The sequence below is a fragment of the Mustela nivalis genome (genome assembly GCF_964662115.1).
Source record: "Mustela nivalis genome assembly, chromosome: 16".
NCBI classification, from domain to species: domain Eukaryota; kingdom Metazoa; phylum Chordata; class Mammalia; order Carnivora; family Mustelidae; genus Mustela; species Mustela nivalis.
The window spans coordinates 62,336,517-62,364,469 of record NC_139035.1 but is presented as its reverse complement, the minus strand read 5'-3'; the positions used below and the strand labels follow the sequence as shown (position 1 = coordinate 62,364,469).

At 45.8% G+C, this 27,953-nt stretch overlaps 1 protein-coding gene across 9 annotated transcripts; it reads left to right on the top strand.

Moving 5' to 3' along the window:
* The first annotated feature begins 47 nt into the window (after positions 1-47).
* HSD17B7 (hydroxysteroid 17-beta dehydrogenase 7) lies at positions 48-27,953 on the top strand. 9 transcript variants are annotated; one of them, XR_014304209.1, is made up of 10 exons: positions 48-172; positions 2,084-2,287; positions 5,503-5,595; positions 6,666-6,754; positions 10,080-10,274; positions 13,425-13,529; positions 14,715-14,771; positions 18,352-18,450; positions 21,287-21,422; positions 22,334-22,492. XR_014304209.1 is itself a non-coding variant. In XM_082704186.1 (10 exons), the coding sequence occupies exons 1-9, from the start codon at positions 138-140 to the stop codon at positions 21,377-21,379; spliced, it is 1,011 nt and encodes a 336-aa protein (XP_082560312.1). In that variant the 5' UTR covers positions 48-137; the 3' UTR covers positions 21,380-21,422; positions 27,237-27,953. The 9 variants fall into 9 exon arrangements, 5 of the variants coding, with proteins under 5 accessions (XP_082560312.1, XP_082560314.1, XP_082560311.1 ...); XR_014304212.1 differs by having other exon boundaries at positions 6,640-6,754; positions 10,080-10,308; positions 12,968-13,529; XM_082704186.1 differs by lacking the exon at positions 22,334-22,492 and adding an exon at positions 27,237-27,953 and having other exon boundaries at positions 6,640-6,754; positions 10,080-10,289.

Genomic DNA, 27,953 nt, shown 5'->3' with positions numbered 1-27,953 from the left:
TGACGCAAGGAGGCGGGTCCTCCGAGCTCTGATTGGGCCGCGGCGGCGTGGGCGTGGCCGCGGCGGACGGCCGGATTGCTCTGCTCGGGCGGCGGTGGCGGTTCCCGGCGGCGCGGCTCGGCGGTGGGAGGGAGACCATGCGGAAGGTGGTGCTGGTCACCGGGGCCAGCAGGTGAGGCGACTTCGGCGGCCGCGGCGGCGGGTCGGGGGTCGCGGGGAGCAGGAAGAGCAGGGCCGGACCACCGCCGGCGCCCGTCCCCGGGAGGGCGCGTCCCCGGCCTTGCCCCGCGGGGCCTCGCGCGAGCCCCGGTCCCTGTGTCCCCGGGTCCCCGCCGCGCCCGATGCGGGCGTCCGGCGGCCCGAGCCGCTCAGTGGCCCGAGCCGCTCAGTGACCCGTGCTGGAATTAAACGTGACGGCGGAAAGGCAAGCGGGAGCGTCGCGGGGGTCCCGCTGGGATCCGGGACCAGGGCGCTTCCCACGCGGACCCCGCCTCCGCCGGCTGGTCCGTGTGGACCTCAGTGCCCCGCGCTTAGCGTCGCGGCCACGCTGTGCTCCGGGCGCCGGATCTGTGCAGGACTTTGCGCCCCGGACAAGTTTCAACACCCAGGAGCGGTGGGGCGGGCTGGGGGTGGGGGCGGAGTTGTCCACCCTGGACGCAGCTAGACACCCAGACTCGCTCTTAAAAGGTCACCCTCTACCTGGCGAGACGTGGCAGGAGCGCAGACAGCCGTTCCCCGGTTCCTAGTTATTCCAGGGCTGCCCCTGTGGACCCTTGGCCTCTTCTGTCCCCTGCTCTGACTTCTCATCTGCACTTTTCTTTCGTTCTTTGTTTTTTTTAAGATTTTATTTATTTATTTGACAGAGATCACAAGTAGGCAGAGAGAGAGAGAGAGAGAGAGAGAGGAGGAAGCAGGCTCCCTGCTGAGCAGAGAGCCGGTTGCGGGACTCGATCCCAGGACCCCGAGACCATGACCTGAGCCGAAAGCAGAGGCTTTAACCCAGGCGCCCCTCATCCGCACTTCTTGAAGAGTGGGGAGGATGACACCAACCAGGCCTCTCTTCTGCCTGTTGCAGTGGGCGGTTTTGAGGGATGAAGGCAGAAGACATGTCAAACGTCATCTAAAATCGCCCCCTTTCAGTGACCTAGTCACATTTGTCTTAGCCCAGCCAGTGTGGCAGGGGTATGTGGGTGCCCTCACTGGTCGACAAGGTACTTCCTAAGCTGGACTCTTGTCAACGAGTCACATATGGTGATATTATGCACTTGGATATTTATTGGAAAGACCTGCTATTATCCAATGAGAAAGCATAAGTGTAAATACTTTTGGTGCTGTGCTGGCAAGGCCCAGGCTTTGGTTGCACTTAGCTCCGCCTATCGGAGTGGTGTCCTCACTTACTGTGCAGTTTCGCAAGTAGTTTATCTGTCTTTGACTTGTGCCCTCATCCTCCTGCTCTTTCCTGGGGCCCATCTCATGTTTCCTCTTCTTACCTGCTGCTTAGTCATGTGAAGTTTGTTCTCTTCCTGCGGGTTATTCGATCATAGTGGTTGAGAGGGACTTGGCTCATGCTGTGTAACTGAAAGATCCATCCGATCCTTATTGGGAAGTTTGCAAGCTTGGATGGTGGCAGTGATGCCAATGGGTAGTAGAGCCCTTGTCCTTGAGGGACAGAGACAGCAAAGCAAAACAGGCACACGGGAAACGGCTAGAGCTAGAACTAGCTCTTCTCAGCTCTCGCTGGTGATATACTGACTCCCTTTCACCAGTATCCTAGCCAGTACAGAGTGCAAACCACCGGATGAAAAGTCAGCTCCCATGTGCAGTGTGCTTAATTGTGTGTTCGAGCTTTTGCAAAATAGGAGAAAGGCAAACTGGGCAGCATCCTGAGCGAGTAACTGACTATTCAGGTTTGGGGTGGGGGGGCGGGTGTCCCTTCTTTGCAATTTTTGAGTCTTTTTTCCTCTGCTGGGGCTCCTCATGGGAGCTTATCTGGGTAGAGGCAGTTTTCTGAACCAGAGAGCAATGCCTCCTATGTGGCACCATCTGAACGAACGCATGTTCGGTCTCCGAATTGTCCTGGCAGTGGCGTTGGCCTCGCACTCTGCAAGCGGCTGCTGGAGGAGGACGATGAGCTGCACGTGTGTCTGGCGTGCAGGAACGTGGGCAAGGCGGAGGCTGTCCGCGGGGCGCTGCTGGCCTCTCACCCCGCCGCCGAGGTCAGCGTCGTGCAGGTGGATGTCTGCAACCTCCAGTCAGTCCTCCGGGCCACCGGGGAGCTCAAGCAAAGGTACGCTTCTGGGTGACAGGTTTTCTCTCGCGTGATTGCATGAGACGGCGTGAACAGAATGAGAAAGAAGAAAACCTAGAAAGACACAGGTGCAGTGTAAGACATTATGTTGGCGAGATCCGTACAGAGTGACCCGTGGTGTCTCAGGAGCACATTTTCAGGCTCAGTCATAATCGTGATTATTTCATGAGGATGAATTTGAGTACATCTTGATGTATGGCTAGTTGTGTGGACATTATGGTAACTCCTTTCTCAATACAGTTTCTGCATCTCTCCTCCATGTAACAACTTCGTTAAGTTGGACAGGTGCCTAAGAATGTTATAGGACTTGATGTTGGTTGAGTTGGTCCAAGAACCCACATCTGCACCCTGTTTCTTCAGAGATTTCCATACCCACCCCCCAGGCCCATAAAGATTTGTTCACATCTACATGATAATTGGCATGTAATAGGCAGTTGAGAAATACTTGGTATAGGAAGGAATAGAGTCCTTGGATGTACAACTCCGTGGAAAGTGTACACAGAATTGCATATAGGTGCAGAATGCATTTTTTTTTTCCTGGGAAAAGAGGGCTTGCTTTATTTTTATTTATAAATTCTAGGAGGAATTTATGATCCAAAAAGGTGGGGAGCCCCATACTAGTCCATATTCAGCCTTAAAGATATGCAGAATAATTGATTTTTAAACTTTTTAAAAAAATATTTTGTTTATTTATTTGAGAGAGAGAGAGAGCATGAGGGGGAGAGGGTCAGAGGGAGAAGCAGACTCCCTGCAGAGCAGGCAACCCAATGTGGGACTCAGTCCTGGGATTCCAGGATCATGACCCGAGCCGAAGGCAGTCGCCCAACCAACTGAGCCACCCAGGTACCCCTTCAAACATTTTTGTCATTGAGGTCCTTAAGAAAGGAGAGTTGCTTTATTTCCTTGGACAGTAAAATGAAGTACAGTAGAAACACAGAAGGCCTTTTTGGTAAAGGCATTTGCTGAAGACTACAGCTCTGTGTTTTATGTTTGGGGGTTGCCAGCCCATTTGCATTTCCCTGTTGCGAATGCACAAGTTACAGAGAAGGTAAAGCTGGTTTTCTTCATCCTGCTCTTCTAGTTTCAGCCTTAACCTCTTGTGAAATGTCCTTTCTCCTAGAATTTTCTGCCACAACATCTTTCTGAAAAAGTGAGGAGGTTTTCTGGTTCCATATGCCCTGCTCTTCCATAACCTTGAGTTTTCAAGCCTTTGAAGCTGCAAAAGAAATGTCCTTACTGAGTTAGAGACCCTGGAGTCAGTACAGCAGTTTTGAGCTCAAAATCAGGCTTCGGGCATTCCTTTCCCCAAACCTTCTCGACCAGTTCTTTGCTTTGTATGGATTTAGCTATATTTCCTCATTTAGCAGAAAAGAACCTCTCATCCTCAGTGAAGATAGCTCATTCCAGGCCTACAGACAAATGAAAAAATGCTCCACGTCCCTGGGCATCAGGGAGATACAAATGAAAATCTCAGTGAGAGCCCACCCCACAATGTCAGAATGGCTAAAATCAACAGTCAGGAAAAGACGGGTGTTGATGAGGATGCGGAGGAAAAAAATCTCCACTGTTGATGGAATGCAAGTTGGTGCAGCCACTCTGGAAAACAGTACAGAGGTTCCTCAAAGAGTTGACCGTACGACCCAGGATAGCACTACTGGGTATTTACCCCAAAGATACCACTGCAGTGATCCGAAGGGGCACGTGCACCCCACTTATCATCATGCACTGAAATAAAGTTCTCAGACAACGATCTAAGGGAATGTGCAGGACTGCCGCTGGGAGAGAGAGCAGCCGCTGGCTTCTGTGCTTGGCTTTTGTTCTGTTTTTTATTAGAACAGCAAGGACAGATGTGGCACCCTCTGAACGAATGCATGTTCTGTCTCGGAAGTGTGGGAAAGGGGTGTAAAGGAGCAGTGGTCATCCTGAAGATGCAAAGGATGCCTGCACCTTTCCCTGCACGTAGGCACGCAGGGAGGCAGGCATGGGGAAGGGGCAGCAGGATGTTTGCGCTAGCTCTCTCCGGAGGCAGGAAGGGGGATTGATTCATAGCTCATAACCTGTGCCCTGCCCCAGGAGATCATGGGATCCTGGTCATACCGGGCTGTTGAGTTCAGTAGCCCAAGACCAGGAATGGCCCTGATGGCTTCAGTTGCTTCCACAGTCACCCCTGAAGGCTGAGAATACATTTTCTAAGAATAATTACACACGAATGTTTATAGCAGTGATGTCTGCAATAGCCGAACTTGGAAAGAGCCCAGATGTCCACTGACAGATGAATCGATAAAGAGGACGTGTGCATGTATAGATCTACACACACGTGCGCGCACACACACACACACACACAGGAATACTATTCAGCCATCAAAAAGAATGAAATCTTGCCATCTGCAATGGTGTGGATGAAGCCAGAGGGTATTATGTGAGCAAAATAAATCAGAGAAAGACAAATACCTTATGATCTCACTCATATGCGGAATTTAAGAAACAAAATAGTGTCATGGGGAAGGGAGGAAAACACAAAACAAGATGAAATCGGAGAGGGAGGCAAACTGGAAGAGACTCAACAGAAGGAACAATCTGAGGGTTGCTGGAGGGGTGGAGGGACGGGGTAACTGGGTGATGGACATTAAGGAGGGCACGGGGTGGAACCCGCGGTGTTATATAAGACTGAGGAATCACTGACTTCTGCTTCTGCAACTAAGAATACACTATATGTTAATTAATTAAATTAAAAAAAGAAAAAAAGAAGAGCCCTTTCCAGTACAACGACTTTCAAGATTTTTGGTTGTAACATTCATAGTATTAACTCTTCTCAGTTGCCTTCAAAGTTCCAAGATATTTGTCATCACAAACTTAGTAACTTTGTATTTAGTATATTAGGTCACTTAGCAGGGACTTGAGGCAGCAGGGCTGTGACGTGGGAGGGCGCACGGAGGTGCGGGGCCCCTGCTGGAAGGAGCTTTGATTTAACTTCAAAACCCATTGCAGTTCCCCAGATTCTGTTTGAAGCCACTGTCAAGGACAGAGTACTCAAATATTTACTGTGGCTGGAGAAACACCATTGAGAAAGAAGTGGTGTGACCCTCATGTGTCACGTGTCCCCTCCGGAAAGCATCTTCTGTCCTGCGTGGGTTTTCTTTGTTTCATTTGCTCTAGAGAAGATGAACAATCTTGTCTTGGTGTTTTCCTTGCAGGTTTCAGAGATTAGACTATGTCTATCTGAATGCTGGGATCATGCCCAACCCACAGCTAAACATCAAAGCACTTTTCTCCAGCCTCTTTTCAAGGTAATGTCCATTTTCTAGATGAACCGAGTAGAAGAAATCAGTGGTTTTGCCCTTGGTAGGTGAGGTGAAGGGACTGAGGGCCGGCGGAGAAGACACAGACAGGAAGTATTGCGTCCGTGTTGTGCTGGAGGTGCCGCAGGTCCTGGGTCTCAGGTCGCTCTAGGTCTCCAGGACATCCCAAGTGGCCAGATGCCTCGGAAGGTCCATGTCTGATCTGCCGGGACGTGACCAGTAACAGGAACATTTCAGAGCTGGGCAGAGTTGTCAGTGAGATTGTTGGAGCAGTTGGCTTGTCCAGTTCTGCAGCAGGGGCGCTGGCCCACAGGTGGGGACAGTGCGCAGAACTGAAGGTCTCCCCTGGGAGATTCTCAAGTAACACAGTAACACAATAACAGTGTTCTCACACAGTATTGTGTTCTCACACAGTAACACAGTGACTGCCAAGAATGTCTGCCCACAACCTACAGTGAGAAATAAATCTTATCTTCAACTTAGTATACATAGATATTTGCTCTCTTCCTACGGTGCTACTTTTGTTTTACTTTTCTTCCATTACACCCCCTCCCCCCCCCCCCCCCCCAGATCTTGACCGACTCAGTGGATCTCACGACAAATCACAAGTTTATGTGTTGTGTTTGGTGCTTTAAGAATTCCCAGTTAAAAAAAAAAAAAACCAACCTGTGTGACCTGGGCAGCTAACCATCCGTTTGCACAGAGTCTGGTGTGGCTATTACTTCCCCAGAGCAGTTCACCTGCAACCTGAGGCCAAGAAAAGGTGAAACGAGTTTTAGCAGCAGGTTTTTTTTGAGTCAGGGCCCAGTGGGTGCTGTGAGTTACAATGTAAGCACTTCCCTGAATTGGGGGAAAGGAAGAGTTTTTGCATCTTATTTATTATCCGCACATGAACACAGTCTGAGAAATGGGTGTTTTTGTAGGAGCAAGGAAATGCAGTTTCGGGGCAGGGCAGGGCAGCAGGGAGTGTTTTCCAGTATCTTCAGTTAAAGATGCTTTTAAAAGGCATACAACTGTCTTCTCCTGTTTCAGAAAAGTGATTCATATATTCTCCACAGCTGAAGGACTGCTGACCCAGGAGGACAGAGTCACTGCCGACGGGCTCCAAGAGGTGTTCGAAACCAACGTCTTTGGCCACTTTATTCTGGTAAAAAGACTTTGGGCTCAAGATGCTCTCGTTATTACTCTAATCCTAAAAGCTTGCGTGGCCACATCCCAGGCCTGTTTGTTAAGCCCATCGATCATGGCTCGCATAAAATCCTGGAGTATTGAAATAGGGTTGTTACTGCACTCTGTGAAAACATGGCTTCCCTAAAGCATTCGATTGATATATCATCTTTCTTTTGACATCAACTTAGAGAGCAGAGACAAAGTGAGAAAGAAACACACAGGGGCCTTCAGAAACAATGTACAGAAGTGAGGAAGTGTGCCGGTCCTGTTCGGAACGTTCTTCGAAACTGGGCTTGGTGCTAGATAGGATAGGGGGTGGGCAGGCCTCTATTAAGCAAGAATCCACAATTCGTCTCTTACTGTTTTGATCTCTGATTCTTCAGCATCTGTACCGTGTGTTATAGTTCCAGGCACACGTGTAAATGTGAGTGAGAGATGTGACACTTGTTCTCGCCTGTTCTGCACTCTTGCTCGGGCGTAATCCCCAAGGACAGCTCTACTGTCTAGAGGAAGTAGTGCCCAACTGTGTCGCTGGTGGCCTGTCATTCCCTGGTGTTGGGGGAACTCCGAGGCTGGGTGTGTCTGGTGCCTGCCTCTTCACCCCCATTCTTCTTCACCTTCAGCCTCATTCCCCTCGGCGCTGGGACTCTTCGAGCTCTCGCCTGTATTTACGGTAAATGAAGATGTAGGCAAATGTTGGGATATTATGGACCCACGAAAAGAAATGAGATAAATGTTTTGCACTTACGTGGAACAGCCTCTTGTATTTTATTATGAAGAAGGAATAGCAGGGTGCTGCATGATCTCATTTGCGGAAACAGAAGATCTGTCTTCACGTAGTGTGTGTAAATGTACATAATATTTCTAGAATGTTACAGATGAAATGAGGAGCACTGGTTGACTTGATGAAGTGGGTTCCAGGATATCAGGGATGAGGGGGAGCTTTGCGTGTCGTTCTACAACCATTAGTGCTATTTATTTAGTGTGACATGGTGTCACTTTTTCAATGACAAAAGTTCATTAAAATGTAGAGTTAAAATGGGATTGAATTCTTGTCTGGTCTTTATACCTTTACACAGATCCATTATCTAATGTTGCCTCTATCTTTTTATAATACTCATTCTTTGCCTTCTTTTTGAATTATTCATTGTTAATGCTAGAAGATCATTATTACTAGTCTATTAATTTTGTGACAACCTAGTGTTTAAAAATTAAGTTGTTCAGAAAAAAAAAATTAAGTTGTTCGGAAGATCAGGTGTTTGAGTCATGTGGGTTGGGGGAATGGCAGAGGAGGGCCATGGCCATGGGCACAGCGATCGCAGGTGTCCTGATGACATGGCCGATACCTGTGTGTCCTTGCAGAAGGAGGCATATCAGCAGGGGTTTGGGGATGGATTTATCAAGTAAAATCATCAGAAGGCTTAGAATGCTTCCCACTGTCTTCATATTAGGTTTAAGAATCTTACCACTTCCTATGGAACACAAGCTTAGATTCTAGGTTCAGGTTTAAATGCATTGGATAAACAGATCATCCCTCCCCAATTTGGTTACGTGTAACATGACCAAACTTTGAGGGCTGTTATAAAGAGTAGAGGTGGTTTTGTGATGTTCTAAGCGCAGGGTAGTATTATAGTCCAGGAACCAGGTAACTGCTTTAATCTCATGTGTATCAGTTATATCTTGATTGCATTTGACTGACTTGTTCACTGCAAATGTGGAGCACATCTGGGAACTTTCCTAGATTTTTCTTTAATACAGTTTTTGTTTTAGCATAGCTTTAGATTGACAGAATTTGGGCAAAGCTAGTACAGAGAGCTCTGTGTTCCCCCCCACCCCCGTTCTCTCTACCACACTATTTATGGCAGTCGGAGAACCAACACTGATACTTATTAATGGAAGTCCGAACTTTATTCAGCTTCCGTTCTGCCTGACGTCCCCTTGTCAGTTCTGTGACGCCTCCTGGGATACCGCACAGTGGTGATCTCCTCAGGCTGCCCTTGGCCGGGACGGTTTCTCAGACTTCCCTTGTTTCTCATGATCTTGATGGTTTAGAGGATTCTGGCTGAGCTCTTTGTCCTCAGTTGGGATTTGTCCAAAATGCTTCTCAGGGTGAGACTTGAGTGTTCTGTTTGCGGGAGGAGGACCACGAGGTGATGTACCGTTCTGGTCACCTCACATTGCCGGTGTGAGCTGTCACTGTGACGTTCTCTTTGATCACCTGGTGAGGTAGTGTTTGTCAGGTTTTTCATCGTAGTCTCTCTTTTTGTTTTTCTCTCCCTTTCCATATTGTATTCTTTGGAAGAGATGGACTATGTGTTGCTCTCCCTGAAGGGGTTATGTTTGATGCCCTGAAGGGTTGATTAGCTGCATAAATTATTTAGAATTTTCCTGCAAGAGAGATTGTCTGTTCTCCATCTACGGCTTTACCCCACCATTTCTTGGTCAAGTATACCTCAATAAGCTGCAAAAATCACTTATTTTATTCCTCTGGGCTTGTGGATGTGTATTTTCTACTTTGAGGTGGAAATACTACTTTATTTTCTTGCCCAGAATATTTCAGTTTGCCATTGGGCCTCTTTGTGATGGATCCTGCATATCTCTGTTGATAGCCTCATTGGTGTGCTTTTCTGTTTTGAGCGTATCCTTTCTGGCACTAGAAGATGGTTCCGAGTCATTGGATATATTCCTGCTCCAGTCATAGAATCAACTATCTCCCTAAGGATATCTGGTTCCGCTTTTTCTTTTTTCTTTTTTCTTTAAGATATATTTATTTTAGGGAGAGAGAGAGCTTGAACGGGGGAGGAAAAGAGGGAGAGAATCCTCAAGCAGACTCCCTGCCAAGCGTGGAACCTGACGTGGGGCTGCATCCCAGGTCCTGAGGTCACAACCTGAGCCTAAATCAAGGGTCAGACACTTAACTGACTGAGCCACTCAGGCGCTCCAAGATCTGGCTCCTCTTACCAGACAATGATGGTAGAAACAAGATCTGGTGCTTGCTGCTGCTGCTGGAGCAGTGGCTTCCGGCCTGACAGAGCAGGGGGATACACGTGCATTGTAACCCACGGGCACCTGAGTACCTGTACGTATTTTTATATGTGACCATCTGTATCTTCATGAAGCTAAGCGTCTGTTCATACTGTCTCTAACTGGTCTCTGCGGGGGTGGCTGTAGCCTCCCCTGTCGTATGTCTGGAGTCGCCCCTCCAGCAATGACACTCCCGGTCACAGTGGTGTCCCAGCTGTCCTCCTGTGCTCCTCCAGTAGACCTCCATCCGTTTGGTGGTTCCTTTTTATCTCACTCAGATTCGGGAACTGGAACCCCTCCTCTGTCACAGCGACCATCCTTCCCGGCTCATCTGGACGTCATCTCGCAATGCAAGGAGGTCTAATTTCCACCTTGAGGACATCCAGCACCGCCGAGGCCAGGAGCCCTACAGCTCCTCCAAGTACGCCATTGACCTGTTGAGTGTGGCGCTGAACCGGAACTTCAACCCGCGGGTGAGGCCCGGCTCGGTGAGACGGGGGCAGCCGGGTGGTGGTTTCCCAAGTTCGGCTGACTTCCTGTAACAGGGCTGGTGTTCTATAAAGTGTTGTCCTTTAGAAGATGTGGTGTCGTTTCTTGAGCAGCAGGATTTCTTCTTGCTGTGCGGACAAGAGAAGACGTATAATCACAGTTGGTGTACATAAAAGTTTTTGGGCAGAGATAATTAGCTCCTGACTTTTAGGTACATGGGGGTTCCTTCACCATTCTGTATCTTTTCAAGAGCTATAACTTATGGACAACACCACCGACAATGCCAGTACTTACTGTTAAGCACATACTATGTCTGAGGGGCTGTACCCCTTACGTGTGTGTCATTCAGTGCCTTTCCTGTCACGGTGAGTGTAGGTCTGAGTATTCCTATTTTCATGTGGAGACACCACACTTTGGAGAGGTTGGGTGGCTTACCTAGAGGTCACACAACTAAGGTAACGGTGAGTTGAGCCCGCGGCTGTCTGACCATGGCTTGGAATCTTCCCCCTAAACCATACTGTGTCCCACTGTTTGTCACAGACTGTCAGTAGTTACAAAGCCTTCTGGATAGTGGTGATCTTTGGTGAGATGCAGAGCTTTCTCTGAGGACTCCGGGTGTCGGGGGTCTGTCTTTGGAGAAGGCAGCCCTTGCCGGTCATGCCAGCTCCCTGTGGCCTCTGGTCTGGAGCCTGCTGTTCTCTGGATGTCTCTCTTGCTCGGGTCTGAGACCTTCACTGAAAATCTCCAGTCTTTCTTACCGCATTTTCCTTTGTTGCTTTAACTCTGCTGTTTGAGTGTGGGACTGGAGAAATTTAATTCCACTAATATTTACCAAAGAGCTACCATGTTTAGGGCACTGGGCCAGGCTTAGGACTGAGGAGACAGGAGAAAGAAAAAGATGACCAAGAAGCTGTCTGCCCCTGCGGGAACTTCTCTGGTGATACGTCAGACGCAGAGCCTCCTGTGATGGTCCTGACTGGGTTTATCCTGGAGTGGACGTCTTCTCAGATAGAACTCTCTCTCCTGGAACCCTGTCTCTTAGGGGAGAGGATGGCCTAAGAACAGAAGCTGAGAACACCTCCTAGAACTGGATTTGAATCCTTGGACAGATTATTTCATCTCCCAATGCCTCAGTTTCCTCATCTGAAAAATAGGGATAAAAATAGTGCCTGCTTCACAGATTTGTTGGGAGGGTTGAAGAGGGAGATGGTGTGAAGCACTCACAGTAGCTCGCAGCGGCAGAATGTGTTGTGTGTGAGTGTGTGTGTGCGTGCGCGTGTTCGCACGCACATATGTGTGCATATATGAGTGAGTGGGGGGAGTGTCTGGACGTGGCACATGTTGGGTTGGGGGTGTGTGCTGTGGGTGTGCCTGTGGTATGTGCATGTGTGTGGGTGTCTTGTGTGGACGGAAGGTGTGTGGTCTATGCTGTGCCTGTGTGTGTTTATGTTGGTTGTCGTTGTTGTTATGTTTATTATTACTATTATTGTTTTTATTTGAGTTCAGTGTGTTGGTCCAGTGGTCAGCCTCCTTCTGAGGTTCTTGAGATGTTTCAAAAGTTGTCATAACTGCTTGTTCTCTGGAAGTTTCCTTTTGGGGACAAGGTCAGAGTGGATTAGCATCTCTTCTCATAAAATGCTTTGGGATTTCACTTAGGTTTTTAATTGTCAGAAGCTTTGGGACTTCATCTTTTACAAAAAAAAAAAAGAGATTTAGCTAATACTGCTGCTTCCTAAAATCCGTATGATTGGTTTTCAGCCCACGGCTTTTTCTCCTCGGCTTTTAGGAAGAGAGAACCACGTTCTCTTGAAGTGAAGGCTTGTGTCCCTGGAAATGCTGCCGGTGCATGCGGGCCACCTGCTAGAGTTTAATCAGCGCCCCTTGTCCACGTCTCATAGCAGCGCTCAGGTTGCCTGTAACCGCTGAGCCTTGTGACGTGTGGGGGGACCGGGTTCTCAGATGAGGCTGCCTCCTTGTTTATTTCTTGTGTCACTCAACATCAGGATGTCACAGGTGTCAGAGACCCTGGATTTCAGGTCACAGATGTCTTCACTTAGGATTGAAGAGTCCCTGACTTCCTAGCTGGCCCCCAGAATAAGCAAGCCCCCGGAGCTGTCACTGGGGGAAAATGTGCTACTCTCTTGGGGAGAAGTTTTGGTCTCTGATGAGTCCAGGCTCTTAACTCTTTTCAGGGGACCTTTGGTAAATCAAGGGGACCCCCTGGGATTGGGTAATCTGTCAGGTTCTACGGCACCTCTGCAGCGCTAGATAAAAGAAGAGAAATGCTCCAGCTTCCGCTCAGGGTGCTCTCTGCCCACTGAACTGCTGTGTTGCACTGGGGCACAGTGAAAAAGAAAATTGAAAGTAATAAAAAGCAGAGTTAAAATGGTCAATGGCTACATAAGGTGAAAGGTAATAAAAACTGAATTAAGTCAACTAGTAGAACCAATCCCTGTGCTCCCAGGTCGAGTAAAGCCCACCCAGGCCCCTCCTGGCAGCACAGGCTCTGTGTTAACTGGGCTCTCTTTCAAGGGCAGATCTTTCTAGATTGGCAGGTCCTGGGCTAAGGTCCTGATGCAGAACTGCAGGTGTGGGGGAGGGGCTTCGTGGAAGCACGAGCACGAGCAGCCCTTCATTCACCTCTCCTGGCAGGAGTGTGCGGTTTCTGTACCTGCAGGGGAGCAGACACAAGCTTTAGGTTTAGCTGTCTGTTCCCTACCAGACCAGAAACTTCTGGAAGGCAGAGACTGTATCGTGGATGTCTTTTTTCATCTGAAGTGCTTATCATGACCGATGAGCTGATCTTCCATTAAGCCAATCCCCGGCAAACTCCGGTAACCAGATGCGCCTTTCCTCCTCCAGCTTGAAGCTGGGTTGCTCTTTATTCTGTGAGTTTCTGGAGAGCAGAGACCGCGTCTTACTCATCGTTGCATCCTGTGCACCCTCCTCCCGAGTCCTTCAGACATGAATCCTCTGAAACGGTTTGCCCAGATTCAGGGGCAGCTCAGAGCATCAGTCTCCGTGTCCCAGCTTCCCAGCTCGTTTGCAGATCTCCCTTACTCGCAAGGCCCTGGACGGGCTGCGTCCGTAGTCGCTGAATCTGAATCTTACTCCGCTCCTCCCTGTGCTGCCAGGGTCTGTATTCCAGTGTGGTGTGCCCAGGGACAATGGTGACCAATTTGACCTGTGGAATCCTCCCTCCCTTTTTGTGGACTCTGCTGCTGCCCATCATATGGCTGGTAAGTGACAACACTTTGTCTACTTCAGCTCTTTGATGGGGACCAAACAGATGGGCTTAAGGGTTGGGAAATGACTTAAGAATTAGTTGAACCATCTATACTATGGAGTGTGATGCCTCGTCAGCAAGGATGAGTACCCAACTTTTATATCAACGTGGACGGGACTGGGGGAGACGATGCTGAGTGAAATAAGTCAAGCAGAGAGAGTCAATTATCATATGGTTTCACTTACTTGTGGAGCATAAGGAATAACACAGAGGACACGGGGAGATGGAGAGGAGAAGGGAGTTGGGGGAACTGGAGGGGGAGACGAACCATGAGGGACTGTGGACTCTGAGAAACAAACTGAGGGTTTCGAAAGGGCAGGGGGTGGGAGGTTGGGTGAGCCAGGCGGTGGGTATCATGGAGGGCACGGATTGCATGGAGCACTGGGTGTGGTGCATAAACAGTGAATTCTGGAACACTGGAAAGAAATTTTAAAAAAAAGAAATTTTTAAAAATTAATTAATTAATTTTTTTAAAAAAAGAATTAGTTGAACCAGAAGGTGGCAGAGTTTCATTTCATTTGAGGTTTTTGACGCTCCTCAGTGTGTAAGCTCTGCTTCAAACAACCTCAGTCCTCACTGCCTCACTGTCCGAGTGTCTGCTTCTCTGCAGGGGCCTGTGTCTCTGATCACGCCCTGAAGCTCCCAAGAGTTCTAGGGTGACGTCACTTTGAGAAACCCGGGTTAAGTGATATTAAACTGGATTTCTCCGAGCTCTCAATCTGGTCAGATGTGTTAAAAGTCCCCAGGAAGGGGGTGGTTGTGCATTGTGTGGCCACGGAACTGTGTTCTTGCGTGTTTATGTTGCGTTTCTTGGAGGACCAGCATCCCTTCAGCACATCTTAGGACATGCTGCTTGTAGGAAATGTTTCTCTCTTGCCCTGGGGAGCCCTGGGGGGGAAAATGCCCCTCCATTCTGACAGGTGTAAGTAAAAGAGGAGAAGGAATGATGCCTTCACGTTAAAAAGTGGTTGGCTCAGAGTGGTGGAGATTAAGTGATACTTCTTTTTTAGACTTTTTTCTCCACTTTCAGTACTTAAAAAATGTCCTGTGATAAGAAATGCAGGTTATCTTTTTTAATATATGAATAATGCTTCTGTTCAACCCTGTCACAGAATGACGCTTCTTTTCTTTTCCTTAGATTCGCTTTTTTGCAAATGCTTTCACTTTGACGCCAGAGAATGGAACGGAAGCCCTGGTACGTTGGCTAGAGCTGCCGTCACTTGTACGGTTGCTTAGCAGATGTGAACTGAAGTTCACTGGGAGTGGAAGCTGTCTCAACAGAGGAGACCAGCTCTGTAATAATCAAGGTCCTGTTCTGGACTACAGGGGACCAGGAGCCCAAGGACAGAGTATGAGGAGTGAAATTTAAAAGTAGTATGTACCATAGTGCTGGATACTGTGTGGTATGGACAGCATTTCTGCCAAAGCTAGATGCACATCAGCTAAGCACAGAGCCCCTACTGCAGGCAAAGCAAGATGGTAGCCAGGCCAGCGGTTCCTATGGAGAAGGTGCATCTTGTAGGCCAAGAAGACAGGTGACACAGTCCAACTCCATTTCCTTATATGAAGATTTCTCTTTCCTCTGTTTATATATTAGAGGATCAAGCTATTACTTTATTAGAAAGGCAGTGCATGTTCTTAAGTCCCACGTGGCAAACAGATTACATGGGTTTCCTCATTAGTGGCAGACATTACTAATTATGCAAACGATGTCTCTGATGATTCGTCAACCCAGGGCCCCAAAGTCACCTTCTGCTCATGGATCAGAATTGTCACATCAGAGGAAACTTATTTGTCCTGTGTCACTCTAGTGCTTATACGGAGTAGGCTCTTAAATCTTGGCTGAATTGAAATTAACCAAGGAAAACATTGAGGGAATCGGGTGGCACTCTTACTATGGTAAACGTTGCAGAAATAAATGTGTTTGTCATAGGAACACAGATGGATTGTCAAAGCAAGTACTTTTAAACGTTTTAATTAGTCCTTCATGTATTTGCCAAAGCATTAGAAATAGCACGTGTCCTTCAGAGATTATGGACTCGAACATCTCAGATACTGAAAACCAGGTGTGGCGGTCAAGTATGTATTGAGTACTGGTGGTGTGACGAGGAGTTATTAGAAGACAAGATCTCCAGTTACTAAGGAGCGTAGGGTCATGTTTCGGGGGGAAAATAAAAAGGAATGTAGAAGGTAGGCAAGAAAGTAAGTCATTTTGTCATCGGGTGGTGAGTAGTCGGAGTGATCCGAAAGGAGGACCACTGGAAGCCGAGCTGGTGGGAGCAGGCTTTGCTCACTAAGTAGGCCTTGATCTGGGCTCTCAAGGATGAACCGGATCTGGATGGGACAGCGTGACCCATGTCACAGTTTAAAAAATTTGTGACCCTGCTGTAAGCTCCTAAAATGTGCATGAATGCCTCCGACTGCCACTTAGTAATGGTTGTAGACCCTGGAAGATATGGACCCATGAGGGTTTGGGCCTAGCGCACATGTGGTAGGAAGCCTCTGCGGCCCTGGTCCTCAGGCTCTTTCTGTGGACTCGGCTGGAGTGGCTGAAGGCACCGTGGTTCAGCATGTGGACTCTGGAGCTGGACTGGTTCTCTTCAAATCCCACTTCTCCAGCTTCCGGCTATGAAGTACTTGTTTAAGCCTGTTATTATCTGTAAAACAGGAATTATGGGAAAATATTAGAGGAGGCTTACCATAAAGGATTTTGTGTATTTCAGAATTTAAAATTTTTAAGAAAACGATGTAAATGAAAGCAGTATAGTGCTGGCATGTGACTCGACAGATGAGTGGAACAGAAGAGAAAGTTCAGGACAGGCCCGCAGCACACAGGGGTCTGGTGTAAGATAGTGGTGGCCTTCCGGATTAGTGGGGAGAGGGCTACTCAGCAAATGCTGCCGAAAAAGAGAAGAGGATCTTTCTTTAGATCACACACCCAAATAAAATTCTAGATAAATTAAAAGATTTACACATAAAAGTTAAAATATACAATGACTAGAAGGAAACATGGGGACATGTTTAAATAGTTTAAGAATGTGGGTGCTTAGCTACTCCCAGAACTGCAAGAAAAAATACTGAATATATTTTTTTAAGATTTTATTTATTTACTTATTTTTAAAGATTTTATTTATTTACTTATTTTTAAAGATTTTATTTATTTATTTGACACGGAGAGAGAGATCACAAGTAGGCGGAGAGGCAGGCAGAGAGAGAGGAGGAAGCAGGCTCCCCGCTGAGCAGAGAGCCCGATGTGGGTCTTGATCCCAGGACCCTGGGATCATGACCTGAGCCCAAGGCAGAGGCTTTAACCCACTGAGCCACCCAGGCGCCCCTTTAAGATTTTACTTATTAGAGAGAGAGAGAGCACGCATAAGCAGGGTAAGGGGGTAGGCAGAGAGGGAGGGAGAAGCAGTCTCCCCACTGAGCAGGGAGCCCGACCTAGGACTGTATCCCAGGACCCTGAGATCATGACTTGAGCCAAAAGCAGACTCTTAACTGACTGAGTCACCTATGTGGCCCTGAACATTTTGATTACATGAAGATAATAAAATTTTGCAAGACCAGAATCCTCCCTATATAAATACACTCCAAAGACTAACCATGATGTGGAAGGAGAGTAGCTGCCGCTCGTATCCTAGGAAAGGGTTCGTTTTCATACGAGTTAAGGAGCTTCAGCAAATCGAGAAAAACAGCCTTTTGGAACAGTGGGCAAAGGGTATGAACAGAGAGTCTTTAAAAAAAGGCACTCAACCTCACTCATGCTAAGAGACATGGAAATCAAAACTGTAACGAAAGACTGTTTTTCAGCTGTTTAGCAGAGATGAGGAGGTTCGGCACACAGGGTTGTGGCAGGACCGTTGGGAGCGAGCATTCTCCTGCACTGCCTCGGGGAGGGTGGACTGATGTAGCCTGGGTCTGGGACCATTTAGCGACGTCATTCAAGGTGACACGTGCCCAGCCCCTTGACCCAGCAATTCCATCTTTGGTGTTTGTCTTATAGATGTAGTCAGATGAACATGAGGTGACGATGGATGCATCATTTACTGCAGTGTGGTTTGTGAAAGCAAAGACTGGAAACAACTTGTATGTCCGTCATTGGAAATTGATTGCATAAATGATGGTCCATCCACAAGATGCAGTATACTGGGCTTCTTTAGCAATGAGTGAAACAGCCCTCTATCTGCTGACTCGAACCTATCTTGAAGGTCCTCTTGTTCAAGAGAAAAATGCAAAGTATGCAATAATGTGTATATTTTGCTGCCATCTGAGTAGGAGAAGAGGACATACGTGTTTTTAAAGACACAGATTTTCTTCGGAAGAATATGTAAGATACCGGCAAGAGTGCTTGCTTCCGGAGAGGACCGGTGGGTGGCTGGAACATCGGGGCGACAGGGAGACGCGCCTTTTTCCGCGTACGTCCTCTGAACAGGGCGTGTTCAGGCTTACCTAATCAAATGAAAGATGATGTCAGTGACCTGTACTTACTGTGGCGTGGACCAAGCAGCAGCTCTGAAAAAGCTCGTCAGTGCTGTGCACTCTGATTTGGGGACTAAGGGAAGAGAGCTTAAACATGAGGGTTTTTCTGCTTTAAATAAGCGTTCAAAGGGTACTACGGAGCAGGTTACCCTGGTGGTTCACGAAGACGCCAGCGATAGCTGGTGCTGGTCAGGAGAATGTGTAGAGCTCGGTAAGGTGCTGGCCGGCGATCCCCACCAGCCTCACTCACCTGGGGCTGAAGAAGAAAAAATCATTGACATCCTCTTCCTTTCCAGGCATGGCTTTTCCACCAAAAGCCGGAGTCTCTCAACCCTCTGACCAAGTATCTGAGCGCCACCACTGGCTTTGGAAGCAATTACGTAACGACCCAGAAGGTAAGCGTGTTTGCACGATCGCGTGGAGGCGGGTCACTGCTCTGCCGCTGAACTGGTCCCCGGGTCCCAGCTGCCCTCTCTGGTCTCCCTCTCTGGTCGCTGCCATCACACCAGCCTGTTTTCATCCTGGTCTGCTCTGTCCTACCTCCGCGCCGCGCGTGTCTTCTGTCCACCCGAACGGCTCTGACCCTTCTGCTTTCTACCCGCTGATTGCTTCCTGGGCCTCAGACGTCCGCTTGTATCCCGGCCTTCTGTGACCCGTCAGGCCGTCCGGAGCCTCCATTGTAGGCTTTCTTGACATCTCGTAATTCTTCTGTGTAGGATTCACTCAGTGTTGGACTCCTGTGTCCGAGTATAAGCTCTATGAGGGGGAGGATTTTACCCCTTCCCTTGTGCGTTGCCTCGCACACGGCGGGTGCACAAGAAGCGGGTTGCCAGTGGATGACGTAGGAAGTGTCTTTCTGGGTGAAGTTCATGTCCCTTTGAGTGTTCATTTCTGCTTGTGACAATTATTAGCTCCAATCGGTTGGTATTTTCAAGAGACAAGGGATGAAGTATGGAAAAATGAATCCTTGGTGCTGTGGTTTTTAGACTCAGTATAGCCTTCTTAAAAGAAGCTAAATGTGGAGTTACATATAAGAAAATGAGAAAGTTTATTTGGAACTTATAAAGCTATATTTCTTGTATTTTTGTCATGAGTTAAGATTTATTTCAGCCTCCTGTTTTCCATTGCCTAGTTTATGTGGGAGACATTGCCATAAAATAAAATTAGATTGAGACAAATAAATTCTCTCAATGTCAGGTAATCAGCAGTGGTCTTGTCTGTGTCAGTAGCTTGAGGTCTAAGGGGAACAATTACCTTGCTTCCCATGGTGTCTCTTTACTAAAAAGGAACCTATGAACCTCCAGTGTTCTCCAGAATATGTTCTGTGAGATTCTGGTTCCTTGAGAAGATTGGCAAAGAGCTGTTTATTGGCCAAGTAAATTTGAGAAATGCTTCATATTTGACTCCCCATTTTCAGAGACTTCACAAAACACATTTGTTCACAGAAAGCTCTGAGAAGGTGCCGTAGTTCACGGTGTGAGCGTGCGTGCGTGTGTGCAGTCCCATCCTACCATTTTCTTTTCTTTTTTTTTTTTTTTTTTTTAACTTTTTATTTTTTATAAACATATATTTTTATCCCCAGGGGTACAGGTCTGTGAATCACCAGGTTTACACACTTCACAGCACTCACCAAAGCACATACCCTCCCCAATGTCCATAATCCCACCCCCTTCTCCCAAACCCCCTCCCCCCCATCCTACCATTTTCAATTTTTTCTTCACTACATGATTTTTTTCCCTTCACATTTTTTGTAATACTGAATAACAACGCAGAGAACACACCTTGGGAACTCTGTTATAAATTAATAAGCTTCCTTTTAAAAGGGCCCTCAGAGTTTGTTGAACATACTGTCAATTAATCTCAAAGAGACTGACTTGTTTATCATAGGGAGAAAATGCTTCATTCTTTTTTTTTTTTTAAAGATTTTATTTATTTATTTGACAGACAGAGATCACAAGCAGGCAGAGAGGCAGGCAGAGAGAGAGGGGGAAGCAGGCTCCCCGCTGAGCAGAGAGCCCGACGCGGGGCTCGATTTCAGGACCCTGGGATCATGACCTGAGCCGAAGGCAGAGGCTTTAACCCACTGAGCCACCCAGGCGCCCCGAAAATGCTTCATTCTATAAACTAAAATATTAGCATTTTATGGAAATGGGTTGAAGAAAGCATTTTAAAAACTTTGATTCATTTGGGCAAGTCACCTTTCTCTTCTGTTCCAAGGTGGGGTTGAACGAGATTTCTAATATCTCCTCCAGTCCCAGTATGGGAATATTCTGATGAGATTTATAATAAACCTAAGTGTCAGTTAAAAATGCTAAAAAAAATCTTAATTTTCAGCCTTTCAGCCTTGTGAAGAAGAGCTTTTTTTTTTTTTTTTTTTTTTTTTTTTTTACGTTTAGGCTCTGTTGACCAGAAAAGAGATACTGCTTTTTTTATAGGGCTTGAGAGTTTGCATTTACATACAGTGTGTGAGTTAAAATTAGATTTTCTACATGAAACAGAAGGGTGTGAACTAGCAGCAGACTAAACTGGATGGGAGCTCAGGTTTCCTGAGGGTAAAAGCAGTTTGAAGAGAGGTCGCCTCAGGCTGGTGGGACAGCTCCCCAAGTTGCCAGGCGCCCAGGGTCCTTCAGTCACCCCTCTTCCTCCCTGGCGTGTGAGCCTCATTCTGGTACCTCTGAAGAGCAGGATGGAAGGAGGGGGAAAGAAGAGGGTGCCCAGGCCTTCCAAGCGGACTCGTGGCAGGACCACCCACTTCCACGCAGATCTCACTGGCCAGAGCAGAGTGACTTCCCGTGGAGCCTGGCAACGTGGGCTTTAATCTGGAGGCGGGTGAACCTGGCTAACGCTTGGCTCTTTATGAAAGAAGGTGGCCATTAAGTGGATGGCAGTTCAATTTCAAAAAAACTTTTTTCCCTTTGGTCCTTACATCTCCGTGGGCTGGGGTCCCCTGTGCCTGGACACGCAGGTGTCGGGGGAGAGAGCGAAGCCCGCAGTCTTCCAGGCTTGCCGTGTAAGGGCAGCCTGCAGAACTTTGCCGAGGCGGGAGTTTGGACTGAACACGTCCTCAGGATCTGAGGCAGGGACCCAGCCTGACCTACCAGGCCTGTTCGTTTTCTTTTCTTACTTTTTTTTTTTGGTTCTCTCATGTACGTTGAGTGCCTTTGTTTTACACAAATGCCATTTGTTTTATTTTTTGCTTTCTGTTCATCCCTATCATTGCTTCTTTTCCAGATGGACCTAGATGAAGACACTGCTGAAAAATTTTACCAAAACTTACTGGAACTGGAAAAGCAAGTTAGGGTCACCATTCAAAAAAACAAATAATCAGAGCTGACGATGGCACCCCCTGAAACACCGCATACCTACCGTGAGCTCTGGGTTTCCGTTGAATTGGGTGATGTGTCTGTGTGGCAATCGCTGAGCTGTTTCAGGATTATCGCTAAGGCTGTTTATGTGTGCACGTGTGTGTGTACATGAGGAAAAGATTGATAAGTAAAATATGAGTTAGATGTTCTCCAAAATGGTGTCACATCAAACTTGTGCTCGAGTCACCCAACCAAGCAACCTACTGGAGCCCAAGCTCTGCTTGGTGGGATGAGGTGTGGTCTCGAGTGGTTGTGACGGAGGCACTCACCGGTCCGCCTTTTGGCCTTCCCGAGCAGGAGGAAGTACTGTCCACTCCCTGAGAGGTCATCTGAGCTTTGTTTCTTTTCTTATGGACAGTTTCCTTAGGTCTTATACCTAATTTCTTCTTCCATGTGCTGCTTCTAGAAATCCTGAGATTGTGGGGCACCTGGGTGGTTCAGTCAGTTAGGCGTCCGACTCTTGATTTCAGCTCAGGCCATGATCTCAGAGTGAGAGATTGAGCCCTGAGTTGGCCTCCATGCTCAGTGTGGGGTCTGCTTGGAATTCTCTCTCACCCTCTCCCTCCTGCACTCACATACACATGCTCTGTCTCTCTCACTTAGATAAATAAAATCTTTTAAAATCTGAGATTGTTAGAATCCTAACAGTCCTAATACGGATACCCATGTAGTTAATTGCAGGAACAAAAGTGTGTGTGTTTGGGCACTTGAATTATTTCTTCTCTTGGAAGTGTCTTTCACGGGTGTCGAGGTAGTCTGTGTTAATATCGGGCCTGACCTTTAACACCGTTGACAGATTTGTTCATTGCTAACCAACCTGTTTTTCATGATTATATTTTAATGTATGCAAACATGCAGCAAAAAATTATTTACTCAGATTTTTCAAAAAAAGTTTCTAATTGAATAATTGCAGGTGGGATATTTGCTGGTATCAGCAATGGTTGCAAGTGGTTTGCATATGAAGACAAAAATGCTAAAATGTCCAGACGTTTTTACCCTACCTATAACCACTATCCCTGGAAGATAGTAAAGTGAGCAAAATTTTGAATGACTAATAAAAATGAAAATTTATATAGAAATACAGTTTCTACACATTCTAAATATGAATTTTTGGTTACTGTTTCTCTTATTTTGTTCGTAAAGATATTTTTAATAAAGCTAAGCATCCTGTATGTGGTCACGAGGGCTAACTCTTCGGCACACTCCCCGCTGTCTCTGAGAAGGAAGAGTGGGGCTGGAGAGCTGAGAGCAGGGCTCTTGGGATCGCTGGGCTGTGCTCTTGGGATCGCTCACACTGCGATTGTGCGAGAAGTGCGTACTTGTGAATCTCAGGTTCCTCCTCTGTGAAGTGAAGTGGTTCTCTTTGTGCTTCCTCCACTCGGTGGTGTGGAGGAACGTTAAAGGCAATAATATGTGTAGTGCATAACGAGCATCTTTGAGGATGATGACGATACAGTTCTTCTCAGACGGAGAAGCCAGAATGTTGTGGTTCCGATGATGGGGTGGGTATAAGGCGCTGGGCGACACTGACCTAATCTGACTGAAAGCGGGTTCGGTTTTCTGAGTATAGGATCTGCACTGAGGAGGCAGCATCTGGACAAGCAAGAAGGCACCAGAGTGTGGGCACTGGGATGGGGAGGACACTGGCTAAATCTGGGTCTCGTTATTAACTAACTTGATAACTTACGGCAAATTACTTCAATTTGTACCTTGATTTAGTTACAGAAATACTGCGACCAGTGCTCACCTTGAAGATTTGTAAGACTGTGTTCTAGTAGATAGTGTAGTCAGTACAAACTTAATTACTTCTGTTCTGTAGTAAGTGCCCAAAAGGAGACTTGAAGAGGGAACTAAATCCTGGTATCGTGCCATTTGTGATGTGTCAGGTTGGTGCTCTGTGTATTTTCTGACCCATTTTATCAAGTTTCCTTGAAATGGAGAACAAATCACAGTCGCCATCCCTTTGCCCCTCCCAAAGTACATACACCAAGTGGCATATGTCAACAGTTGGTTCTTGTCATTAAATCATCCCAGGTTCCAGTTTTTATACCTGAATTTGGCTACTAGGTTGAAGATTCGCCTACTAGGAGTTGAACTCCAGGAGATGCCCGAGTTTTGTCTTATAAATGGCTAATCTGATTTCTTTGGGCTGCTGCACATATTTTTTAAGATTTTATTTATTTATTGGACAGAGAGAGAGATCACAAGTAGGCAGAGAGGCAGGCAAAGAGAGAGGGGAAAGCGGCTCCCTACTGAGCAGAGAGCTCAATGTGGGACTTGATCCCAAGACTCCGGGATCGTGACCTGAGCGGAAGGCAGACCCTTAACCCACTGAGCCACCCAGGTGCCGCATGCTGCACGTATTCTTATTTCCATGATGGATTTAGTGTAAGTCATTCATTCTACAGATATGTTTCAGGCACTGGCTCTAAGCCCAGCACTCTCGGGTTTTGAGGATAGAGAGTGGACATGTTAAGATAGAATGGGATGTTTCAAAGTGCATTTATTAGGTGTTCCAGAAAGAAGGAATTGAGAAATGTGAAAAAGGCATGATTTGAAGAGATAAAACCGAGCATTTGTCGGTGTCGATGGCAGCCGTGATCATCAGGTTGAGGAAACATGACAAGTCTCAAACACAAGCTCAGATACGGGGAAACTGCAGAGAGCCCAAGAAGCTGACTTGCCAATCAGAGGAAAGAGATCACTAATGGGAGTTCTTGAGACTAACTGCAGGTTTCTTCCTGTGTTACCTTTGAGAAGACAAGAAAAAAGTAAGTGTAGAGTGAAGTCGAACCCATCTGAGCTGTAACTTCAGAGTGACGCTGAAATAAAATTTTGAGACAAAGTTCCAAGTTTATCTCTAACCCTCACTGACAGAGGTTACCTCTAACATTCCTTTTTTGAAAAAGATTCCTTGGGGGTGCCTGGGTGGCTTTGTGGGGTAAAACCTCTGCCTTCGGCTCAGGTCATGATCCCAGGATCCTGGGGTGGAGTCCCACATTGGGCTCTCTGCTCAGCAGGGAGCCTGCTTCCTCCTCTCTCTGTACCTGACTCTCTGCCTAATTTTGATCGTTAAATAAATAAATAAAATCTTTAAAAAAAAAAAAAGAAGAAGAAGAAGAAAACTGGAAGAGGTATTTGAAGAAGAAAATTGAAACCTGCAAGGGAGGAGTGAAATACAAAAGGAATAAGGACCAAAGATATTTGCAAATATGTAGATAAGCCTTAAACTCTGACTTTATAAAATAATAATAAAAACGGCTGGTTTCAGAAGGAGAAAAGGCAAAGTGTCAACAGGTAAGCTGGGGGAGTTGACTAAAGATATTCAAGACTCAGGGCGCCTGGGTGGCTCAGTCGGTTAGGCAGCTGCCTCTTGGTTTTGGCTCAGGTCATGATCTCAGGGTCCTGGGATCGAGCCCCGCATCAGGCTCCCTGCTCAGCGGGGGGCCCGCCTGAGATTCTCTCCCCATCGTCTCTGCCCCTTCCCCTACTCATGCACGCTCTTTCTCTGTCTCTCAAAGAATCAACAAATAAATCTGTAAAAAGGATATTCAAGATAACACTCAGAAGAAAAAGATTTTGGTGAACTTTTTTTTTTTAAGATTTTATTTATTTGAGAGAGAGAGAGTGAGCACAAACAAGGAGACGGAGAAACAGACCCCCCGCTGAGCAGGGAGCCTGACTCAGTTTTGATCCTAGGACTCTGATATCATGATGTGAGCCAAAGGCAGATGATTAACCGTCTGAGCCAGGCGCCCCTTTGGTAAACTTTAGGCGTTAATATGTTTAAGGTACCTATTAGACTTTTAACGGCAACCTTATGGTACACAAATAGGATATACAATTTCCAAATCAAAAGCGGTTTTAAAAAAAGGAATAAACAAGGTATCCAAAAAGAATGGAATAGGGGAGAAGGGGAAGATACTCAGAAAAAAGAATTAGCAAATTAGATCTTTAAAATATAAACAGGTCAAAATGAATATAATTGGGATAAACATTGAAGATATTAAAAGATATTAAAGATATTAAAAGATTAATTACCAGAGTGGGTTGAAAATTTTTTTTTTACAATGACAACTTCTAAAACATGAGAGTATATAAGGTTGAAAGTAGGAAGTTGAGAGAATGTATGCCCAGCAAATCTAATGAAAGCTAGTGAGGCATTTGCATAGGGATACAAATACCAGAAAAATAAGACTTTGAAGTGAAAGCATTTTTAAGGACTAAGTGAGTTCTTGCCAAATGATGAGATAAAGCACCATGAAGGTATTGTAATTATAAAACTGTGAGTGCCTTTAATGCTTCAAATGTAAAAGGCAGAAGTTTACAGAATTACAGGAGAAGTTGGCAATTTCACAATTTTAATAACTTCCATAGACCTCACTTAATGGGTTTTTAATCATACAAAAATTTCAGTAGGCATATAGAAGGTAAGATCACAGTGAGCTTGTTCTGATGAATATGTATAAGGAACTCACCATTGCAGAGAACCTTATTATTTTCAAATCCACATGGGACAGTATAAGAACTAATCAAATATTAAGACCTCAAAGTAAGTCTCCACAAATATTCAAAAATGTATATTATACGGACTGTGTTCTGTAATCACAGTGCATTGATAAGGTAACAAAAGAAGAATAAAGAAACCCAGTTTAAAACTCATGGGTCAAGGAAGAATTCATATTGGAATTTAGAAAATATGTGATTAAACAATGAAAATTCTACATGCTGATGAATAAAACTCATCTAAGAATTACTAAGAGAGAGACTTATAGATGAATAGGTTATAAAAAGACTGAAAATTAATGACTTCATTCTTAAGAAGTTAGCGGGGAAATACACAAATTGTAAGAAAGCAGAAGGAAGGAAAAGATAAAAGCAGGAGATAATGAATTAACAATACAGTGAAGAAGAATAATTAAATGAGAGTTGATTCTTTGAAAAGAAAAATAGGGAAATTTCTGATGAGATGACTATATGAAAAGAGAATAGGTACTAATAAAAATGTAGGACCAGAAGGGGGACGTCACTACAGAAGTAGAGATTTTTTAAATGGGAGCAAACTAAGAAACTGTTCATACCTTTTTGGCAAAACGTTTATGAGAAAACAAATGTACTTTACCAAAATGGACACAAGCAGAAGCGGAAAACCTGAGTGACTTCCAACCATTGAAGAAATAGCATTAAGAACATGCTTTTCTTCTTTGCGGTTACAAGAGGACTGTCCAAAGATCCTTGTGATTATGGGACTGTCTGTATCTTGGTGGTGGTAGCAGATACACAAACCTGTAAGTGTGATAAATTGTATAGAACAAAATAAACACAACCTTACAAAGACATACAAGAAAACTAAGGAAATCTGGAGAAGATTTATCACTGTTGCTGGCCTCCTGATGGTTACCTTGTGTTATAGTTTTGCAAAATGTTACCCATGGAGGAAGCTAGAGAAAAGGCACATGGAATCTTTCTGATTTCTTACTCCTGTGTGTGAATCTACAATAATTTCAGTAAAAATTTCAATGAAAAAATATGCATCATCCCCCCATGCCAGATAGGATTACTGACAAATTCCTCCAAACATAAAAAAAAACAAATCTTCTCAGTTGTATACAGACTCTTCCAGATCTTTGAAAAGGAGGGCCTATTATGAAGATCATCTTATGAAGCCAGCATCTTTACTAAAACCAGATAAACACAAGACCTTAAAGGAAAATTGTGAACTAAATTCACTTGACATAGATACAAAGATGTTATAACTAAATGTAGCGATATGTTAATAAACAAAACTAAGCATGACCAAGCTGTGTTTATTCTAGGACTACAGGTCAGCACCAGAAGAGCCAATGATGTTATTCACCAGAGAGAGCTTGAGCGGAGGGAGGGGAAGATGGAGAGGGAGAGAATCGCCAAGCAGACTCCCAGCTGAACACAGGGCCCCCCGTGGGCTCGATCCCAGGATATTGAGATCATGACCTGAATTGAAACCAAGAGTTGGACACTTAACCCATTGAGCCACCCAGGCACCCCTGTAATTCATTATGTTAAAAGAATAAGAAGGAAAAGTAATATGCTTCTCTTGGTAGATCCAGAAATAGATTTAATAACACTCAACACTCGTGCTATGATAAAAACATCTCAAGTAATCCATGATACAAGGGAAGTTCTGTAACTGGATACAGCTAGCAAATACCGTATTACCACAGTCAGTGAAGATTGAGAGCATTTTTTTAAAAGGCAGTCACAAAGTGCGGATGTCTCCTATTCCTGTTTCTTTTCAACAATGTACTAGAAGTTTGAACCAGAGGATAAAACAAGACAAAGAAATACTGTGTAAGGATCAGAGAACAAGAAGCAGAATAGCTATTATTTGCAGATGAGGGAAATGTGTAAAGGATCAACCAAAGAGAGATACAAGTTAATTTAAAAAAAAAAAAAAGTCAATTGCATTCCTGTACTTCAAAAAGAAATAGTTAAATGACCATTAACAAGAGAATAGATGGTTCTACAATAAAGTACTGTAGAGTAATTTAAAA